Source organism: Lissotriton helveticus, chromosome 6, assembly GCF_964261635.1.
Source record: "Lissotriton helveticus chromosome 6, aLisHel1.1, whole genome shotgun sequence".
Lineage (NCBI taxonomy): Eukaryota > Metazoa > Chordata > Amphibia > Caudata > Salamandridae > Lissotriton > Lissotriton helveticus.
Genome location: NC_136067.1, coordinates 1,235,744,497 through 1,235,764,347, shown reverse-complemented (window position 1 = coordinate 1,235,764,347; position 19,851 = coordinate 1,235,744,497). Strand labels below are relative to the sequence as shown.

General features: G+C 41.2%; 1 protein-coding gene across 1 annotated transcript in view; it reads left to right on the top strand.

Moving 5' to 3' along the window:
• Positions 1-19,851, top strand: part of DZANK1 (double zinc ribbon and ankyrin repeat domains 1) — an 846,943-nt gene that overhangs the window by 698,678 nt on the left and 128,414 nt on the right. The window contains exon 15 of the mRNA XM_078648955.1: positions 14,261-14,335. Within this exon, the coding sequence (XP_078505081.1) occupies positions 14,261-14,335 (75 nt within the window). The remainder of the gene's footprint in view (positions 1-14,260; positions 14,336-19,851) is intronic.

The window sequence follows — 19,851 nt, the reverse complement described above, 5'->3', positions numbered from 1 at the left end:
ATAAGCCACAATGTGCCTTTGATCATTGTCATGCCCACTGTGCTGTGCCAGGCCTGCAACCAACCCCACTGGGCTGGCATCTACTACAATCTCAGTGTAATGTTTTGGATCAAAATAGGCCATTTTAGTAGCGTTCTCAACTGCATGTTTAGTTTTCTTAAAGCTTCGGTCACATTCAATTGACCACTTGAATACAGAGTTCTTTTTTATCAAGTCTCTCAACGAGGCACTGGCTGTGGCAAAATCACATATATACATGGAACATTAACTGGCCATGCCAAGGAAGGATCACAGCATTGTCACGTCTTGTGGTGGAGTAGTGGACGACAAGGCTTTTACTTTATTCATATCTGGTGTCTTCCCCTTTTCCGAGTAAATATGTCCAAAGAATTTGAGTTTTGTTTGGTAACACTCACACTTTTCTGCATTCAACATGAGACCAGCATAAGCCAGCAAGCAGCATACTTGTGCAAGGGCTTTGTCATGTTCTTTTCAAGTGGCCCTAAATACCCGTACAATATCACTATAATTAAAAGCATGTGTGACAGGCTGTATTATGCAGCAAATTACATCCTGAAAGAGTTCTGCAGCTGACGACAGTGCAAAACGTAGTCTTTCATATCTGAACAAGCCAATATGGGTGGGAAAAGTGGTAATGTATCTCCAGCTTTCCTCTTGTTTGAGTCGATGATATCCCTTGTTCAGATCGAGACGACAAAAGACTTTGGCACCTTTCAGCTGTGTGATCATACCTGCAGTGTTCAGACCTGGGTGTTGTTCTTTCTCAATTGCAATGTTAGCTTGGCGTATGTCAACACAGATGCACATTGTCTAGTATGGTTTATGGGCCTCCTTTTGCGTGCATGTTAAGTTAGCATGACTTATTAGAAGTTTAAACGGCATTTTACCTTTTGCTGCTTTTTGCACATGACACTGCTTAGCTGTTTTTGCAAAGCTAGCTTTCACGAAGGTCTATACATGAGAAAAGGTTTGTTTCCCTCAGTCTGTACAGTGAGTGCTGAGCTGTCAAGGTTATCATAACATGTGAGCCTGTTTATCGGCGTGTCAGTGTAACACATTCTAGACACATTTTGGCAGCTGCAAGCCGAGTAGGATTCTGGCGCCTTTATCATAGCACACTTGCCATAATTTCACACACTTGGAAGATTCCAGGGATGCAGAGAGACTAGCCGATCCAGATGTAATTTACACTTACTGAGCGGACAGGAAATGGGGTCCCCCAAAGCAAGCTCAAGAGACCTTCTCTAGTTTTATAATACATAGTTCCTATATAGGGAGGGTGTTTAAACCGGCGCTTTTATCACCTGTTTGCACTATCTTTGTAATATGATTCCTCCTTTTGTATTTTATGGAGTTGTAACCATGCTGATCATATTATTTTTAATCATATGTCTGCTTATGTTGGCTAAGATACTGCGCATGAGATCACGTCGTTAATAAATATTTTAACCTTACCGTGTCTCTTTTTTACTCCTGTTGTGGACTGGTATGAGAGCATAACAAAAGAGTGTTCTCACTTCCCACCATTCCTGATATGGTCCTAAGTCGCATGTTCTAGGTTGTCTAATCATTGGTTACTTTGCTATAGGACGAAGAGCTAATGAGACACTGATTGCTAGCTGGTTGGGGTTTCTAGGTACTGAGGTGAGTTTCTGGTACACCACAATTCACTAATGTCCTAGGTCTCTGTGCACAGTTCTGTATATGAGCAGAAATCCTTGCAACAATGGTACCCCGATTGTCCTTTCTGGGCCCTACCACTACGGGTGAAACCCGTGGTGTCGGACCAGTAGAGCGTTCGATGATATATAGCGCTTAGATACCCCCGGGTGATACAGCGCTATATAAGCTCATATTAACATAACATTAACATAACATATCATGTTTTAACAGCGTTTCCAGTTCTTTCTCAACAGCTTCTTGCAAGTGAAAAGTAATTTAACGATGTTGTTGATCAACATGGCGAATGTCTTCATTGATGTGAAGTTGTACTTTCATGGTCTTAAGCTTTCCTAGTCCATGAAACAATAATGGGAACTGACCTACGATGTCTGCATGTGCATTTATGTTATACTTGTTGGAAATCAGACCCATGTCTGCAGCAGTTTTGTAATTTAGCAATGATTAGGTTAAGCATTAGCAGAAGACATCTTGTATTTAGAGACTATCTTGTCCGTTTACGGACTCCATATTGTATTTCTCTCGGCCATTTTGTTTGCCATGTGCTCTGTCCTACCTTCCTGTCAACTGCTCTTGAAATCTGCCTAGAGACAAGATATATTTAGTCTCCTCTGTTTTGCATACAGCTGTCTCCAACTTGTAACTGTCAGGATGTGCCCACCAGAATTAGCTAACTGTCAGCTCCTCCCACTTGTTGCTAGCACACTCGCTGTATGACCTTATATGTATTTGAAACCAGCATTCTATACCTTGTACCGCCTTCATTTGAGCCCCTGTGTGGGTATAAAAGGACCAAGCTCCTTTCAGTCAGTGTGCTACCTCATACTCTACCGAACGGTGTTGTGTGAATGTTGTTCCACCTCATGAGGCTTAATAAACTCTGTTTTTTCTAATCCAGTTTCTGTGCCAACTTCTTGCTATTGGTCTAAGGACTCTGTGTAGAGAAGGGCGAATCCCTTGCACTAGTAGGCCTGGCTGAGGCTTGCCACCACAAATTGGCGCTTCCAAAGTGGGGCTCATCAGCGACTCGGATGCCCGAAGGAGTGGTCGAGACGAAGGATTGGAATCTCGCTTTGGACGTGATCACTGCAGGGGGAGACCCGAGTCTTGGCATCCACAGCGTTTTCCCTTTCTTTCTGATCTGACCATCCAGGTGGCGCCGGTCCTCGACTGAGATCTCTTCTATTGATTCGCTGTGCAGTGACCGTTTGGTCGATTTGAGAACTTGGCAGTAGGAACCTGGACACCATTTGATTGATAAGAGCCGTTTTGCGGCACTTGCTGTAGGTTTGGATGCCTTTGACTGGTAAGGTAGTTTAGAAACACTTACTGTGACATTTGTTTATGGAATTGGCCAGATATTGAACCTTGTTCTATGTGTATGTATATATATATATATATATATATATATATGTGTTGTTGTTCTATGTATATATATATATATATATATATATATGTGTTGCAATACATAAAGGCAGGTAATGAGGAGATTTTTCTCTATTTAAGATTATTTGAACGGCGCAATGTACGAAGAGTACCTTAAATGCTACTTTTGATTATAATACTGCATATTTAGCACTATTTTTGGCATGCCTGTCTCCAGCACACTTCGTAGGATGTGTTGCTTTTGTAGTGGTACCACATTGAAACTCGATAAAGCACAACCAGCCCCCCCCGGAGGGGACGCCTAATAGTGACATGTATATTAAGTATGGTATTTCGTCCATAATGTACAGCACGTTATGGAACAACTACACCCGTAAGGATCCTGAGGTGCGTTAGCCTATGCATGGGTCATTTGATTTGCGAAGGATTCAGTATGTGGAGCAACGGATGTTCAAGCGAAAGGCTAGGCAAGATATGTTTGATTGTGTGCGAATGTATGAGAAAGAAGTGCGTGAGCGAATGAAGCATGAGCAGGCCTTGATTGAAAAAGAACAACGTAAAAGTGTGCATGCGAAAGCATTAGAAATGAAAAATAAAGAAATTAAAGAAAGGGAAGGTAGGGAGCGTCAGTTACAGGTAAATGGCCAGTACGCTGTTCGTAGGCATCTTTACCCTATTCTTAATAAACCCAAAGATGATTCTCTCTTATTAGATCGTTGTCCACCTCCGTATACTCTTCCCTCTGCTCCTGATGAGTCAGATGAGGACTCTCCTACAGAGCAGGATAAAATCCGAAATACTCGCTCGATGTTAACTACCGAACGTTCCTCTGAGATTAGATCTGCGGCGCGTAAAGCCGATCGTAGTACTATCACTGCTTCTGAACTTCTAGATACTATTAAGAATTGGTCGGAAAGGGAACAAAAATATTTCACCGAGATATTTGCTGCAGAGGTTCTGGAACGATTTAGGAAATATTCGGTGGAAGTAGAGCCAGATGATATAGCAGCTGATTGTAAGCAATTACAACAAGGTTCTTTTTTCTTCTCCCAGGTGGCTGACACGATCAGACGCTTGGTTAAACTACGTGATGAAGCAGTCCGTTTGCTGGAGGAGGAAAAAGGCAGCAGACGCAGCTGCACAAACATCTCAAATCAACATGGCACGAGCTCCGACGCTCAAAACAGATAAGAATGTTGTAAATGTGAAACCTATGTGGGGAGCTGCGCCTTTATATGTTCCTCCTAAATGTTCCTCCTAAAGGAACAGGTACAAGTGATGATAAGACTTCTGTCGACGCGAAAGGGTACTTTATTTATAATTGGGTGTACACTCCTTGGAATAGAGCAGATGTTATGGCTCTTAAAAAATGCATTGCCCGATCCACGAAAGAATCCAACAGCCTTTTATGAAGAAATTGAGGGTGCCATTAGCTCTTGTACTATGACTTTGTCTGATATCGATTTGTTTTTTGGATTAATATTACCGCCTGATATGTGGAGAACTGTGCGTAAAGTTGATGATCGTGTGGTATTTGGGGCATTGTGGACAGATATAGAACAATTAGATAAAGATAAAGAACCTGCACAGAAACCGTGTCAGCTAATTTTAGATCTTCCAGCAGCTATTTTGGTTAAATTAAAGACGATTATTCCCCTAAAAAGATAGATTGGACTATGTTAGAGTCTTGTAAGCAAAAGATAGATGAATCCGTTTCAGACTTCTTCACACGCTTTGAACAAGCATTCCACGATTTTAGTGGCCAGTCATTGACAGATGACACGGGTAGGCATCTGTTTGTCGATAAATATGTCACAAACCTTTTGCCAGAAATAGCTAGTCGCCTAAAGGCGAGTGAAAGTTCATGGACTGCCTCCTCTCCGGTTTCTCTCTTAACTATGGCTCAGTATTATGAACGACAAGAATTAGAAGCTAAAAGTAAGGAGGATAAAAAATCTAAAGAGTTAAAAACAAAGGTTATGATGGCTCAGGCTTATGGCCCACCTTTTAGAGGTAATAATAGAGGTGTACGTGGATCTCATGGTTTGTCCTTTCCTCCCTATACTCATCCAAATTTGTCTGTTGATCAGTGTGCGTATTGCAAGAAATTTGGACATTGGCTTTCTGACTGTCCAGTACTGCGTGCTCAGCAGGGTTCACGTGGTCGGGTACAAATGAGAAATTGTTCAGGATTTTCAGGGCCTAGAGGAAACAAATGATCGTGCTAGGTTTGATGTTAATACTCGTGGACAAGAGGGGTCTAATACTTTTGACAGACGGAACCAATATCGAATGTCCGACTATGAGCCGTCTGATTTGCAAGATTCTGCTTATGCATAGGATTGCCTAGGATGGGGTAAGGAATCAGTTGAAGTTCCAGTAGATCAGAGGGGTCCCTATGTTACAGCACATGTTTTGGGTTCTACTGATCAGTTTTTGGTTGATACAGGAGCTACTTGTAGCGCCTTGTCTAAACACTTGATTCCAAGGGCTCCCCTGTCTGGCTTAACCATTACATCGATAGGTTTCGATGGAACACCTTCCCTTAGCCCATTGTCACAGCCACTTGCACTTCATGTTGATAAGTTTACTGCTCCATGTCCGTTTTTGCTTTCCCCAAACACACCAGACAATATTGTGGGTCTTGATATGCTCAAATATTTCAGGGCTACGATACGATGTTCTCCGAAAGGAGTACGAGTTATTTTAAATGACAACCACCCCATGATTAGAGATCCTGTATTGTTAAAGAGGATATTGCACTAGCTTCACTCCCTAGTACTTTGTGGGCTACTTCAGACACCGATGTAGGACAAATGGTTATTCCACCAGTACATATTAGTGTCAAGGAAGGTGCTATACTGCCGAGATTGCCTCAGTATAAAATTTCTCGAGACGGAGAGGAAGCACTTACACGTATTGTACAAGATCTGATTAAGGTGGGGGTTGTGGAAGAAATCCCTTATAATGTTTGCAATAGTCCAATTCTTCCCATTTTGAAAAAAGATGCTGACACTAAGATTTATAGATTTATCATCGATTTGAGAGAAGTCAACAAGATTGTAGTACCACAGTACCCTGTAGTGTCTGACATAACGACATTGTTTACCCTGGTCCCTCCAACAACAACTACATTTTCAGTAGTGGATTTGAAGAATGTTTTCTTCTCGATTCCTATTCATCCTGATAGCCGATATTTGTTCGGTTTCACTTTGAATAACAGATCATACATATTTTGTAGAGTTCCTCAAGGGTACACTGAGAGTCCGAGTATTTATAGTCAAGCCTTAAAAAGACAATTCGATTACTTTATTTTGCCTGAAGGAGTGGCTCTCATACAATATATCGATGACATCTTGTTGGCAACTGATACACCTGAGCAGTGTGAAAAATGTACTTTGTCCTTACTTTCTTTTCTTGCTACACGCAACCATAAAGTATCACGGAAGAAATTGCAATATTGTAGACCGAAGGTAACCTATTTAGGTCATCTTCTGTCTAAGGAGGGACGTGCACTGACACCAGATCGCATTCAAGCAATTTTAGACCCTCCAGTACCTTCCACCCAGAAAGATGTCCGTGCATTCATTGGTTTGACTTTTTTTTGTTGGCAATGGATATTGGGTTTTTCACACATTGTTAAACCTTTGCTAGCACTCTTGACTAAGAACACTCCGATTCCTCTTCCTTGGACAGATGAATGTCAAAATGCTTTTCGTCAGTTAAGACAAGCTCTTTGCTCAGCACCAGTGTTAGGCACACCAGATTATACGAAGGCCTTTACACTCTATGTACACGAGAAAGATGGATGTGCATTGTCAGTTTTAGTACAGACACACGGTGACAAGCAGCGTCCCTGTGCATATTTTTCTGCAGTTCTTGATCCTGTTGCTAGTGCGTTGCCTGGATGTTTTTGTTGAGTTGCAGCGACAGCTGTGTCTATACGTCAGAGCGAAGGGATAGTTTTGTCACACAAACTGTTGGTGCTAGTACCCCATGCAGTAGATGCCCTTTCGAATCAGACTAAGACACAGCATTTAACTAGTGCTCGCCTGACAGGATACGAATTGACATTGTAAGCACCTCATATTACATTGAAGAGGTGTGCAACACTAAACCCAGCCACTTTGTTGCCATATCCTGCGACTCAGTCTCAATCAAAGGAGCCTCACGATTGTATATTCCTTACTGAGGAACAGACAAAGGGTTGCATCGATTTGCAAGATACGCCCCTTTCAGATGTAGATGGGGAGTTGTGGGTGGATGGGTCCTGTTTGAAGTTACCAGATGGCACAACCTCAGCTGCATATGCAAACACCACAATCGAGACAGTAGTGGAAACAGCTCGTATACCACAGAAGTCGGCTCAAGCAGCTGAACTAATAGCTTTGACACGAGCGTGTGAGCTTAGTACTGACTTATGTGTGAACATTTACACGGACAGCCGCTATGCTTTTGGAGTGGTTCATGATTTTAGCCTACTCTGGAAGGAAAGAGGCTTTCTTACATCCCACGGGATGCAGATAATGCACGGAGAATTAGTACATAATCTCTTGACTGCACTTACATATCCGAAGAAGGTTGCCATTATGAAGTGTAGCGCACACAAGAAAATCATTGACAAAATTGGACAAGGCAATACCTTCGCAGATCGTGTAGCCTGCGAAACTGCAATACAGCGAAGCACTACATCTATGTACGTAGTAAAATCTCAAGTTGAGCGCTGGCATAATGCTAGAGAGGAAGTATTAGATATACAGAGATCTGCCTCTGTGGAAGAACTTGAGCAGTGGTCCAAAGAAGGAATGTTAGATGATGAGGTTTGTTGGCGTAACAAAGAAATTAATAAATGGAAATTGCCTGCAGCCTATTTACAACCTGTGGTTCAAATGGCACATGGGCTGGCACATGTTGAAGCTCTAGCAATAACCAAATTGCTTACACAAGTCTGGGAGCATCCTGAAATTGCCAGCACAGCTAAAAGAATAGTACAGTCCTGTTTGATCCGTTGGCAGTATAACCCTGGAAAAGGGACACAAACTCCTACAGGAGGGTTTGCTACACCAACCGCACCTTTTGAAGTTTTGCAGATGGATTACATCCAACTTGAACGCTGCAATAATCTAAAATACGTTCTACTGGTGGTATGTGCCTTCAGTAAATGGATAGAGTCATATCCTACAAAGGACAATACTGCTCTTACTACAGCAAAGGTGCTTCTGAAGGAATATTTTCCTAGGTATTGTGTTTGTAAAATTTTGTGGAGTGACAACGGACCTCATTTTATTGGGCAAGTTGTTGAGTATGTCCTGAAAGGGTTAGGGATCAAACAGAAATTCCATGCAGTCTTCCATCCACAATCAGCAGGATTGGTGGAAAGGTATAATGCTACCTTAAAATTGAAACTGGCGAAAAATACTGGCTTCCACGTCCCTAAAGTGGCCAGATGCATTGCCTTTGGCACTGTTATCCATAAGATCAGTACCACACTCACGATCAGGTCTTACACCATACGAGGTGGTATTTGGAAGACCAATGAACATTTGGGGAGTTCCTAAGCCACGCCCCATGCATGATGTACCTTGTGTTCTGTTGAATGATTATTTGGCACAGTTAACTGACAGTTTGACCTCTATTCATCAACAGGTTCGAGAAGCTCTTCCTGATAGATCTACAGGTGAGGCCCATAATCTCCGTCCCGGTGATTACGTAATGATAAAGGTCTTCGACAGATCGAACAGCTTGGAGCTGAGGTGGCGAGGCCCGGAGCAGGTGCTGTTGGCTACAAGGACTAGAGGAGTTAGGCCCTGGGACATGGAGTAGGCTGGACCCTGTATTATATCAACAAAAACAAAAAATGCCAACTCCACTCGTTATTGTAAAACATTTTCTTTAGGACTAACCAAAAACCAATTGAAGTATGTCCTGGTATTTTTATTTATACTATATATCTTTTTATATTTTATATACTTTATTTCTTCATTTAAGTTTGAGAAAGAACACGTATACAATCAACAATATTTACACTTATATACACCTATCTTACATAGACATATTTACATTGCATGTATGTTTTAGACAAATAAGGCTTTCTTGTTGTTGAAATTAGGCTGGGATACACTGTAGTCATTCTGACATCGATATTCTTTATTTATAGGGCGCTGCTTGCAGCCTTTTGGCAGGGAAGGGAAATCAACTGGTGTTCTATTTTCAGTTCACGATCTTTTTAATTTTCATTTCAAACTGCGCAGGTATGTACGATAATTTTAAATGCGCTTCACCACAATCTCTAAAACCAGTTTTAGAGAGTTGGTGTACACTGGAGCAGGAGAAGGAGGTACCGCTCGACACTCGTTAAAAGTCGTTCCTTCGACTAGCGCGATGGAATATTGCCTGCAGTTTAACACTCGGAGATTGTGTCTAAAACATACAGATACAGACAAAATGATAGAGCCCTGATGAGAGTCTAGGAACTGGGTCCCTAGATTCGAAACGCATCAGCACATCTAGAGGAGAGAACAGCAGCAATCTTTGCGTTGTTTAATTGGTCGCTTCCCAGTGATTCAATTCAGCCCCCCCCCTTCTTCCTTTTTTTGACTTTGTCACTTTAAAAATCTCGGATATTGATTAATTCATTGCTTTCTAAATTGTGAATACATAAAGATACGTTTTTGTTTCTATGTATTTAGTATGTATATTTTTTGAATTTTGTCACAGTTTGTATGTATCACGGTGCAATGTAAATATGTCTATGTAAGATAAATGTATATAAGTGTAAATATTGTTGATTGTATACGTGTTCTTTTTCAAACTTAAATGAAGAAAACAAGTATATAAAATATAAAAAGATATATGGTATAAATAAAAATACCAGGACATACTTCAATTGGTTTTTGGTCAGTCCTAAAGAATTCTTTTTACAATAACGAGTGGAGTTGGCATTTTTTGTTTTTGTTGGCTACAAGGACAGCGGTTCGAGTGACGAACAAAAAGAACTGGCTCCATACCACGCACTGCAAGCGTGTATCGCCCGCTTTGGTGGAACCTGCTGCGCTGACCGCCCATCGAGAAATTCTGGAGACGGAGAAAGGTTAAGCTATCTCATCTGACGAGTCTACAGAAGTCTTCCCGGACCACACGATTCCTGGAGCATCGCGATACAATTTGAGACCGAGAAAGAAATCTGCAGTTTTGAACGAGACTGGTGAGCTACCGCCCTGGGTTTGTGAAACGGAAAGCCAATGAGGCAAGGGGAGGGATCAGCCTTGCATTAGTGTAGTGACACCCGTCTTGGCCCGTGGTGAAGAAATCAACGGCTACCCAAGGGAGAAGAGCTCCAACGATTGTTTTCAACAGGTTCTTAGAAAGATCGATCATCACTGTCACTGAAATGAATAACAAGAGAATCATTTATGCTGTAGGGTTTGTTGTTGCCTTGATGATTTTGGCAATAACCACTTGGTTTGTTGAGAAAGCAGTTCCTGCTCGACAGCTTTTTGTTGCAACTACTCCAGCTCCACTGGAGCATCGTTACTATACTCTTCCTTATCATGAGCAGAAACTTCAACAGTCCTATCTGAATAACACATTCATCCAGATGTTGCATCATACCCATAATGCTACAAATACTACCAATTTTTGGGTATGTGGGTTGATACCTGCACACCAGAAGAAAGGAGGAACGCCTTTTATTCCTCTACCATTTTCCCATAATGGCTCATGTCAAGCTTGGTATGCCCTTTTGTTTGCTTTCGGAAAGCTCTCAGTAGGTGGAATAATTTTTCGGTTGAATGAAGAATGCTACCAAGATAAAGATGGCTATCCTCAAGCCAAAGGGACTAAATGGGAATGGGAAGAATACCAACCAGACAATATTTTGACACCATATGTCTTCACAAATGTGAGGAATATGAAGAACATTGGACCCTTTGTGATTTCTGTAACCAGAGCAAAAGCAGATTTATGTATTGGCAGTGCTGGGAGAATTCCCGTAGGACGAAGTGAATGTATCTCTATACTGAACATTGAAGGTATGAATAATAGTAGTTTTACATCGTCGCGCAACACCTACTTTGTGTGTGGTAATAAAGGATATTATCAATTACCTGTTGGATGGTCAGGGGTATGCTACATCTCATTTTTGTTACCACCTGTGTTTTTAGCACCTGCATCATATCATCTTGACCTGAAGTTGTGCAATGATATTTCTAAGAATAGATACAAACGAACAATAAATACAGATGAGATCGACCAGACAGATACCACTTTGCAACAATATGTCGATTTCAATTTGGGTTTGTTCTTCCTTGTGGGTGCTGCATTGAATAGCAGAAAGATCAGACAATTGACTCGTGTTGTGGAAGCTGTCACCAATCAGACAGCCATGGCACTTGGGAACATTACAGAAGAACTGCAAATTGCAAGAATTGTAGCACTCCAAAATAGGATGGTGCTCGTCGTGATTTTGGCTGATCGAGGTAGTGCATGCCGCATCATCGGTAACAGTTGCTGCGTCTTTATACCTGGCCACTCACCTTCAGTTTTTGATGCAATCTCTAAGCTGCATACAATTGCTGCAGACATTCACCCAGAGACTGGTACATGGACATTTTCAAACTGGATATGGACACTCTTTGTTACTTGAGGCTGGAAACTACTGACTATTCTATGTATACTACTGGTGATACTATTTACATGTTGTACTTGTATACAATGTGGCCCTATGATTTGCTCCATGTGCATCACTGCTTGTACACCTGCCAAAAGAAATATTACAAAAGAACAACAAATGCTAAATTGTGAGATTACTGAGATGATGAATATCAATGTACAGGATGCTGATTTAGATTACCCTAGATAGACGAAGGTCTTCTGCAAATGCTGAAAGGGTCGTCTGTTGTAATTTAGCAATGATTAGGTTAAGCATTAGCAGAAGACATCTTGTATTTAGAGACTATCTTGTCCATTTACGGACTCCATTTTGTACTCTCCATGTGCTCTGTCCTTCCTGTCAACTGCTCTTGAAATCTGCCTAGAGACAAGATATATTTAGTCTCCTCTGTTTTGCACATGCTCAGTTGAGCATACAGCTGTCTCCAACTTGTAACTGTCAAGATGTGCCCACCAGAATTAGCTAACTGTCAGCCCCTCCCACTTGTGCTAGCACACTCTCTGTATGACCTTATATGTATTTGAAACCAGCATTCTATACCTTGTACCGCTTTCATTTGAGCCCCTGTGTGGGTATAAAAGGACCAAGCTCCTTCCAGTCAGTGCGCTACCTCATACTCTACCGAAGGGTGTTGTGTGAATGTAGTTCCACCTCATGAGGTTTAATAAACTCTGTTTTTTCTTTTCCATTTTCTGTGCCAACTTCTTGCTATTGGTCTAAGGACTCTGTGTAGAGAAGGGCGAATCCCTTGCACCGGTAGGCCTGGCTGAGGCTTGCCACCACAGCAGTAGTGAAACTGAGTAAGCATGCACTTGACAAAATACCATTAAGAAAATGAATCATGCTTGTACCTTTGTCTTCTTGTGTTGTATGGTTGCCACAAATGATCTTTGACTTTGCAGTGGCGTGGAGGCAATCCACGTGTATATCTTTGTCTTCAAAGGTGTGAGATGGGGCAACGGCATGAAGGTAGAATTTTACTTAAGGAAATGCGTTTGCTTAGTTTGATATAAATCCATGTAGTAGAGTTCAAGAAATTACCATTAGAAAATATATTTTTTAGGCCTCCAGTTTAGGCAAACTGTCAAACCAATAAAGTTGGAGATATTGGGACCAATATTCTACAAATGGTTCATAAACTTGGTTTTGCAGGCTATTCCTGGACCCAGATAAAAAAAATAAACACATCCATTTGGATAAGTGGTGTGAAAGATAGATGCATTTCCCATTTTTGCTTCTAGAGGGCTTTTTACTGTCTACTACAGCAAATATATCTGTAGTGATTTACATGAAACTTAACATGCAGGTAAATAGTAACATAGAAAATTACATTTTTTGTTTTTTCTTGGTGTAAATCCGTTTAGTAGTTTTTAGATACTAACACGTGAGAAAAGTGTCCAGCAGGCATTTGAGAGCTCAAATTTAGAGTCATCTTGGTTGCTGAAATTGTGAGTTGGAACCCTTTAAACTTTGAATTTTTCATCAAATGTGATTGGCTGATAAAAGACTTGATTATTTTTTTTATCCATCATCTTGGAATTTTTCAAATTCATCCAGAATTGCCTTATTCTTGTCACGAACGAAAAATGGCAAAGATAAAAATGGGAGACACAAATGACTACTTCTAGACCACAAAGCGATGGAATAGTAGGAAGGCTGATAAGCTGACAGAGGATGTGGAGAACTGGGAGTGACTGTTGTAGTTTTTGCCCCCCTCCACCCCCAATTTCTAGACCTCCATGAACAGAGGCGTAGCAAAAAGAAAAATGAATTAATTTTAAATATGAATTCTGTCTGGAAATGGATTCCTTTTTGCAACTTTAAAAATCTACATCCCATCCACTCAAATAGAAGTTTAAACACATTTATTTTTACCAAAATGTTCCTATTTTGAAGTTAAAGAGGTATTAAGCGAAAAGGTGGGTGGAAAGGGTGAGGAAAAAGCTGTGAAAAGATGTTAGACATAGGTAGGGGTTTCTCGCTTAACCATTTTTAGCTCTCTAAAACTGTATTGTACAATAAATTACTAAAACGTATGCTTCCCTTTGCATCTTTTTAAACAGCTGGTGTCATATCTGCATTAGCCTAACAGACTTTAGACTTCTCAATAAGAAAGTCTTTAAGTTCAACAGCTCCTTTTCCAGAAGCACCGCATTCTGAAATATCTCATATCTGTCTTGAATATAAAATGTTAACACTAGTTGGTCAGTTTAGTTGTGTGATCTATAGAAGAACCCTGAGAAATAAACTGACACAACAGACAGCTACTGCTATTGGAAGTACGTTGGACTCAACTCGCAGAATTGTTCTTACATGGATGAAGATGATATTTCACAATTCATAGAAAATATGTCCTGATTTTAGTTTTATTGAACACATCATATCTTCCACGGCAAATTTAAAACCCTCATTTTGTTCATTAAGGGCCCTCCACCTCGGATAATGTTGAATAATTACTAAATTAAATTTCTCCGTAATTCTAATATCATATTTATTTTGCAGATAATTTCTGCTACTGTCCACGATGATGGATATGAAGTCAGTCTCCGGTTAAATTATGTTCTTGGTACAGATAAGGTAAGTCCTTGCTTCATCAGTGCTTGTTTCATCTGAATTTGCTTAAATCTACCATAGATCATCTATGCATTGATTGATAACTAAAACGCAAAGAGTCCAAATGAACGCTTTGTGTTGGCGGCTGATGAACTAATGAGATGTGTTTGACTTGTTTCTATTTCGAGGATATGACAAACCATCAGATAAAAGAGGACCAAACTTGCTTGATCGTTTTAGAGATTTTTAAAATGGAACCACTAAGTATGTTTCCTTCAACAAGCCACTTTGCAGAGAATGTTCAATAAATTAAAATAGATCATGTTTTCCACCAATGAAAAGGAATGCTCTTTGTTTTTTTCTGACTATCCCATAGCAAATTGAAAGCAGATTTGCAAATGTTACCCCTCTATCCTAGTAAAACTGAAAAGACAACATAATTCATATATATGCTACCACTACATAAAATTATTCCTTTTTTGCTATATATTTACGGAAAATCCCAAAATATTGGTTATGCATTTTACCAGCTGACATTTTTCATATATCCTCTAAAGCATGTCACTGGAATTTGGCACCCATTGTACGAGAGATAAAAGCATGTGTGAAACATCCGGTGACGTTACTTTACACATCACCATTGACGGTAATCACATCACCTCTGTTGCTATACTGGCAGGAGAGATCAGTCATGGCCAGATGGATGCTGAGGCTTTGTACTCAGTGACTGCTGAGCATGGCTGAATGGCATGTTAATTTGTCGTTGGGAGTAAGGTTGGTGAGTCTGAAGACTAAGTTCAGGACCAAAACGAGGCCAGGTCCAATGCATAAAGTTTGATGGGTAAAGCAACAGTCGTCTTTAAGAGGTGCCTTCCATTGCTCTGGGTGCAGGGGCGTGCAGAAGGCCAGAGCTCACGGGATGCAACTGAAATGATATCTGGCTCAGCACACCGTCAGTATAAGGGCTAGTCAAAGGTCAATTGATGCACTGTGATGGCATCTTTGATGCTCTTTGTGATATGATCTGTGGCACAATGTGTGAGGCCATGAACAGTACACTCGTGGGAGAGTTATGGTTGCATAGCTCACTGTACCTGCTGTATTCTATTCATTTTTAGGTTTCACCTGCACATCGCTTGCGCTGTGCTTAAGAAATGTTTTGTTTTCAATATAAACTTAAAAGGGACTTACATCTCACCTCCTCTCTTTCCTGGCTTCTTATTGATTCCAGTACATGCCACTTCACTTACCTTTCCTCAATTTCTATTGGCTGTAGCATGTTTTCCTACATTTACCAATGCTTGTTCCTAGACTGCTTCTCCTCTCAGTTTCCCACCGCCGGAATACTGTTACCATCCTCTTTGGTGGAACTATATTTTCATTACATAGGTGAAACCGATGCATTATCAATGCTTGTTAGATTTAGAATTATCACTATATTGAACCATTAACTGCCATTTTTTGAGGGTATTTCTTTCTTTATCTCTGTCTATCCAATGGCCATTATTTTGTCATCTGAGTAAACAGCCATAACTTCAACAATGTTTTTCAACACCTTGTCCTGCTTTTTATAATATTGTTTGGTTCCTCGTCTAACAAAGTACCCACTCTATTCGGCCATGCACAGCCGGCACTGGGCACAGGGCCTGCTTTCTGTCCCTCAATCTTTTATGCCTTCAGAAGCAACTCCCTATGGCCTTTGGATAAGTTCAGAAGCTGCAGGCCACAGGGAATGGCCTTCTTCCTCATCTCCTGCCTCTGTCCCTTGGAAGTTACTGCACGTTTTCTTTTCCTGTGTACAGTGGGCTGTAGACTCAGAGGTCCCTAGCCACACCCCGTAGAAAAAATCATGAGGAGTGAGAATTCTGATTAGACATTACATATCTATTTAAAATAAAAATGGATACAGAAGGAAGGTGGATATCAATTAGTGCTATTGTCAGTTGGTTCACTTTAACCTTATTGAACCTTTACATACCCTGTCAAAATTCAGCATTTATCCTAAAGGGAGTGGAAGAAACATTCCTAAAAAACATAGCTAAAAACGATTCAGTCTTGAAAAAATACTGACGATAAACTAATTCATAAAGGAATAAATAAATAATGGCAAAACTTTTTTGTGTGCATTTTCTGTGTAGGCAAATTTATGATGAAGAAAATAATGAATATATTTTTAAGGGCTTTAATGATTTCCACATTCAAGAAAGACAATTCATTCTTAGATACCTGTGTTTCAATTATAGACGTCTACACAGAATTTACATCCATGCATTATGGGAAATCCTCTGGACTTGATGGGTCCCAAAAAAGTATATAAACACTGCAGACAAAATCTCGGGGACTCCGACAGAAATGATGCAAACAGAACATTTGTGATTCTCAACACGATGTAATTATCTCATGTAGTAGTAGTAGTAGTTTATTGTACAGTTAATTAAAACTCACAATTTAAAACAACCTTGGCGTTAAAAATACATAAAAACGATCCTTATCTCAAACTATACATTGAATATAATATGCAGTCTTTCATATTGAGCTTGTTAATGTTATACTATAAATGGAGGTCATATCAAGTCTCAGTTTTGTTGTCTATTCAGGTCTCTTGAAATGTGTCAAGAATAGATAAAGTGCTTGTGCTTCAGGGTGTAAACATGGATTGGTCAAAACCGGCAAACGTGTAGATTGGGCTAATAAAATGTTAATTAAGAGTAGTCTAGCTGCTTGCTATTCTCTTGTTGCTTGTAGTTTGTGTCTTTCATCCTCTATGTCAAAGTACTTTGTAAGTCGGCAGTTTAGCTACGCCTCTTCCGGGTTAAAGCACAATTTTATGTCCTGCTTGCAGGTCCTGATGCCCTTTAGGTTGAATATTGGTCAAAGTGAAGCACGTCTTATGTCCATCAGGCTTGAGCAAATGCAAATAATGTGCACTAGGTCCTCGTTTCCTCTTCACAAAGATGACAGGACTGTTCTTCTGTTCTCCTTTTCCAAGGCGGCAGGTGAGGGGAGGATTGATAAAATGCCAAAGTGCAACTTTAAAAAATTTCCTTTATCTACCTTTTGACTCCCGTTTTTAAATAAGCTTGGGGGTGAGAGCTTTGTAATCATTAAGCAGTATCCAACCGTGAGCCCTCTGGGCCAGAGTTTTCTTACCTTCTGTTATGGATATCATTTTTGTTACTTTTGTTACGACCTTTTTAAAGCTCTTGTAATCTATGGAGTAGTCCCAGAGATTGGTCAATTCAAGTCTTTTTAGTGAGTCAAACAGATACTCTCTGGCAGGTAATTTCTCGCGACATGACAGCTCGGTCCAAAGGTGCGTATTTAGAGATCCTGGCTTGGCACCTCTGATCTTGTGACAGCTTTTTATAAATGCGCCCCTTCTTTCCACTGATTGCTTTTGAAGACCAAAATCTAGGCGTATTTGGGCGAGCGACATATAGTTTGGTAGCTGAAAGATTACTCTGTATGTGCTACCAATTATTTTATCCTGGACCATCGCATCTTTCCCTTGCATTGGTTCGCTCCCATATGTTAGCATTGGCTGTAATCTAGCTCAAATCACCTGTAATAGGGGATCTAAGGTTCGGTCTGGTAGGGCTTTCCTCAGAGGCTTTATTGCGAGGTAGCTCATGGTGCCCTTCCGCCTCAAGGTCTCCATTTGGGGTTTATATGAGCCTCTGCTGTCAAGTAGAACACTGAGGTACTTGTGGTTAGTTACTCGGTCTAGGCTGCGCCTGTCCAAGTACCACGTGATCTTCTTCATCTTGTGGTAAGTCACTGTTATGATTTTTGTTTTCTTAATGTTTAATGCATTATGTTGCGAGAAGTTATTAGTGGTATCCAGCAGGTGTTGGAGGCCGATTGGATTCCGGCATATCAAAACCAAATCAATCACATATAGGAGATTGGACAGTGAGATTTTTCCTAAACGTGGGGCGTGCGATGTACTGTTGTCCAGTACCCCTGGAAGGTCTGCTAAGAAGCAGTTGAAAAGCAAAGGAGCTAAAACTCATCCTTGTTTTAGGCTTTTAGAGGTGTTAATTCGCCTAGAGAGGTGTGTCCCAGCTCCCATCTTGATTTTGACCAAGGTATCAGTATGTAAAAGGATCAACTGATTTAGAAGAGGTTTTGGTAACCCCAATTTTCCAATTTCTGCCATAGTTTGGCACGATCTACGTGATCAAATGCTGCGCTATAGTCTATGAAGCTTACAAATAGCGAGCTCTTTGCTGCTTTGGCTGCATCTATCAGCAGAGTTAGCACCATGATGTTGGTAGTGGTTCCCTGTCCTCTGGAGAACCCAGTCTCGTGTGCTGGGTTAATGCATTTTGATGATTCCCAGGATATTAGTTCCTCTAGGACTAACCCCGCATTATACTTTGCCTCTATGTCAATTAGGGCAACGAGTCGATAATTGTTTGGGATGCTCTTGTCGCCCTGCTTGTAAATTGGGCTAATTATTGTTCTGTAGTAGGGGATCTCTGTGTATAGTCATAATCTAGTGAATAGTCCCACATATGTGCGTGGACCCCGGAGCAATCAAAAATAATCTCTTAAGTTGTCCTCAAGCAGTCCTGCATAGACACTTCAGAGAAAATTAAGGACAATAATGCAGCCTATACCTGCAAGGCTGCACTGTCCAGTACTTCAACTAGAAATGCAAAGGATACCAACATCACATTTACACAGTCTGTTAAGTTTCACCCATAGAGAAATTTCCCCGTCACAAAATCCTTGGAATGATAGAGAGGAAGGGTGGACAGGCAAGCCCCCATAGGCTGCCATTATGTGTCTGCAAAAAGGGATACCGTGCCTTTAAGGAACTCTCCAGAGACCCTCGGTATCCCATGATGCACAGCAAACTCCTTTTACTTTCAGTTCTTTTTTTCCGGCTCCTGCTAGCAGGACCCTGGAGCATTGAGCTCTCCCTTTTTGGGTGTTTTTCAATTTTTTGGCACTTTTAAAGTGTTTCGAGTGTTTCACTCAACGTCTGACTGCTTCTTCTACCTGTTTCTGGAGTTTTTGCCCAGTTTTGCCCACTCTTTTGTCGAATATGCCAGCCTTGTTCCACAAGTGCCCTGAGTGTGCCAGGAAGAAGGCAAAGTCAGACCCTCACAGGGTGTGTATCCCCTGCCTCCCATCCTCTCATGTCCCTGAAGACTGTGAGATTTGCCAACAATTCTGCAGGAGGACCCTGAAGGACATAGAGAAGATCCGTCTCCAAGGACTGGAGCTCAGGAGACAGCAGGACCAAGGTGGGTCTGGGCATGACGGGAATATGTCCTCTGCCCGTGCTTCAGCCTCTGGGGGGGCTCCACAGTCAAGACAAGGCCAGGAAACGGCACAGATCTCTGTCGACGCCGATAGCCTCGACGTCTGCATTGAGGGGGTTGACCACCATCTGCTCCCTGTCGTCCCAGGGCTCTGGGTCGAAGCGACGTCGCTGTTCGACATCGAAGGGACCAACGGCGAGACCTCGGATGAGGTCGACGTTGAGGACCGCGTCGACGTCGAGACACCATCGACGTCGAGAGGGGTCC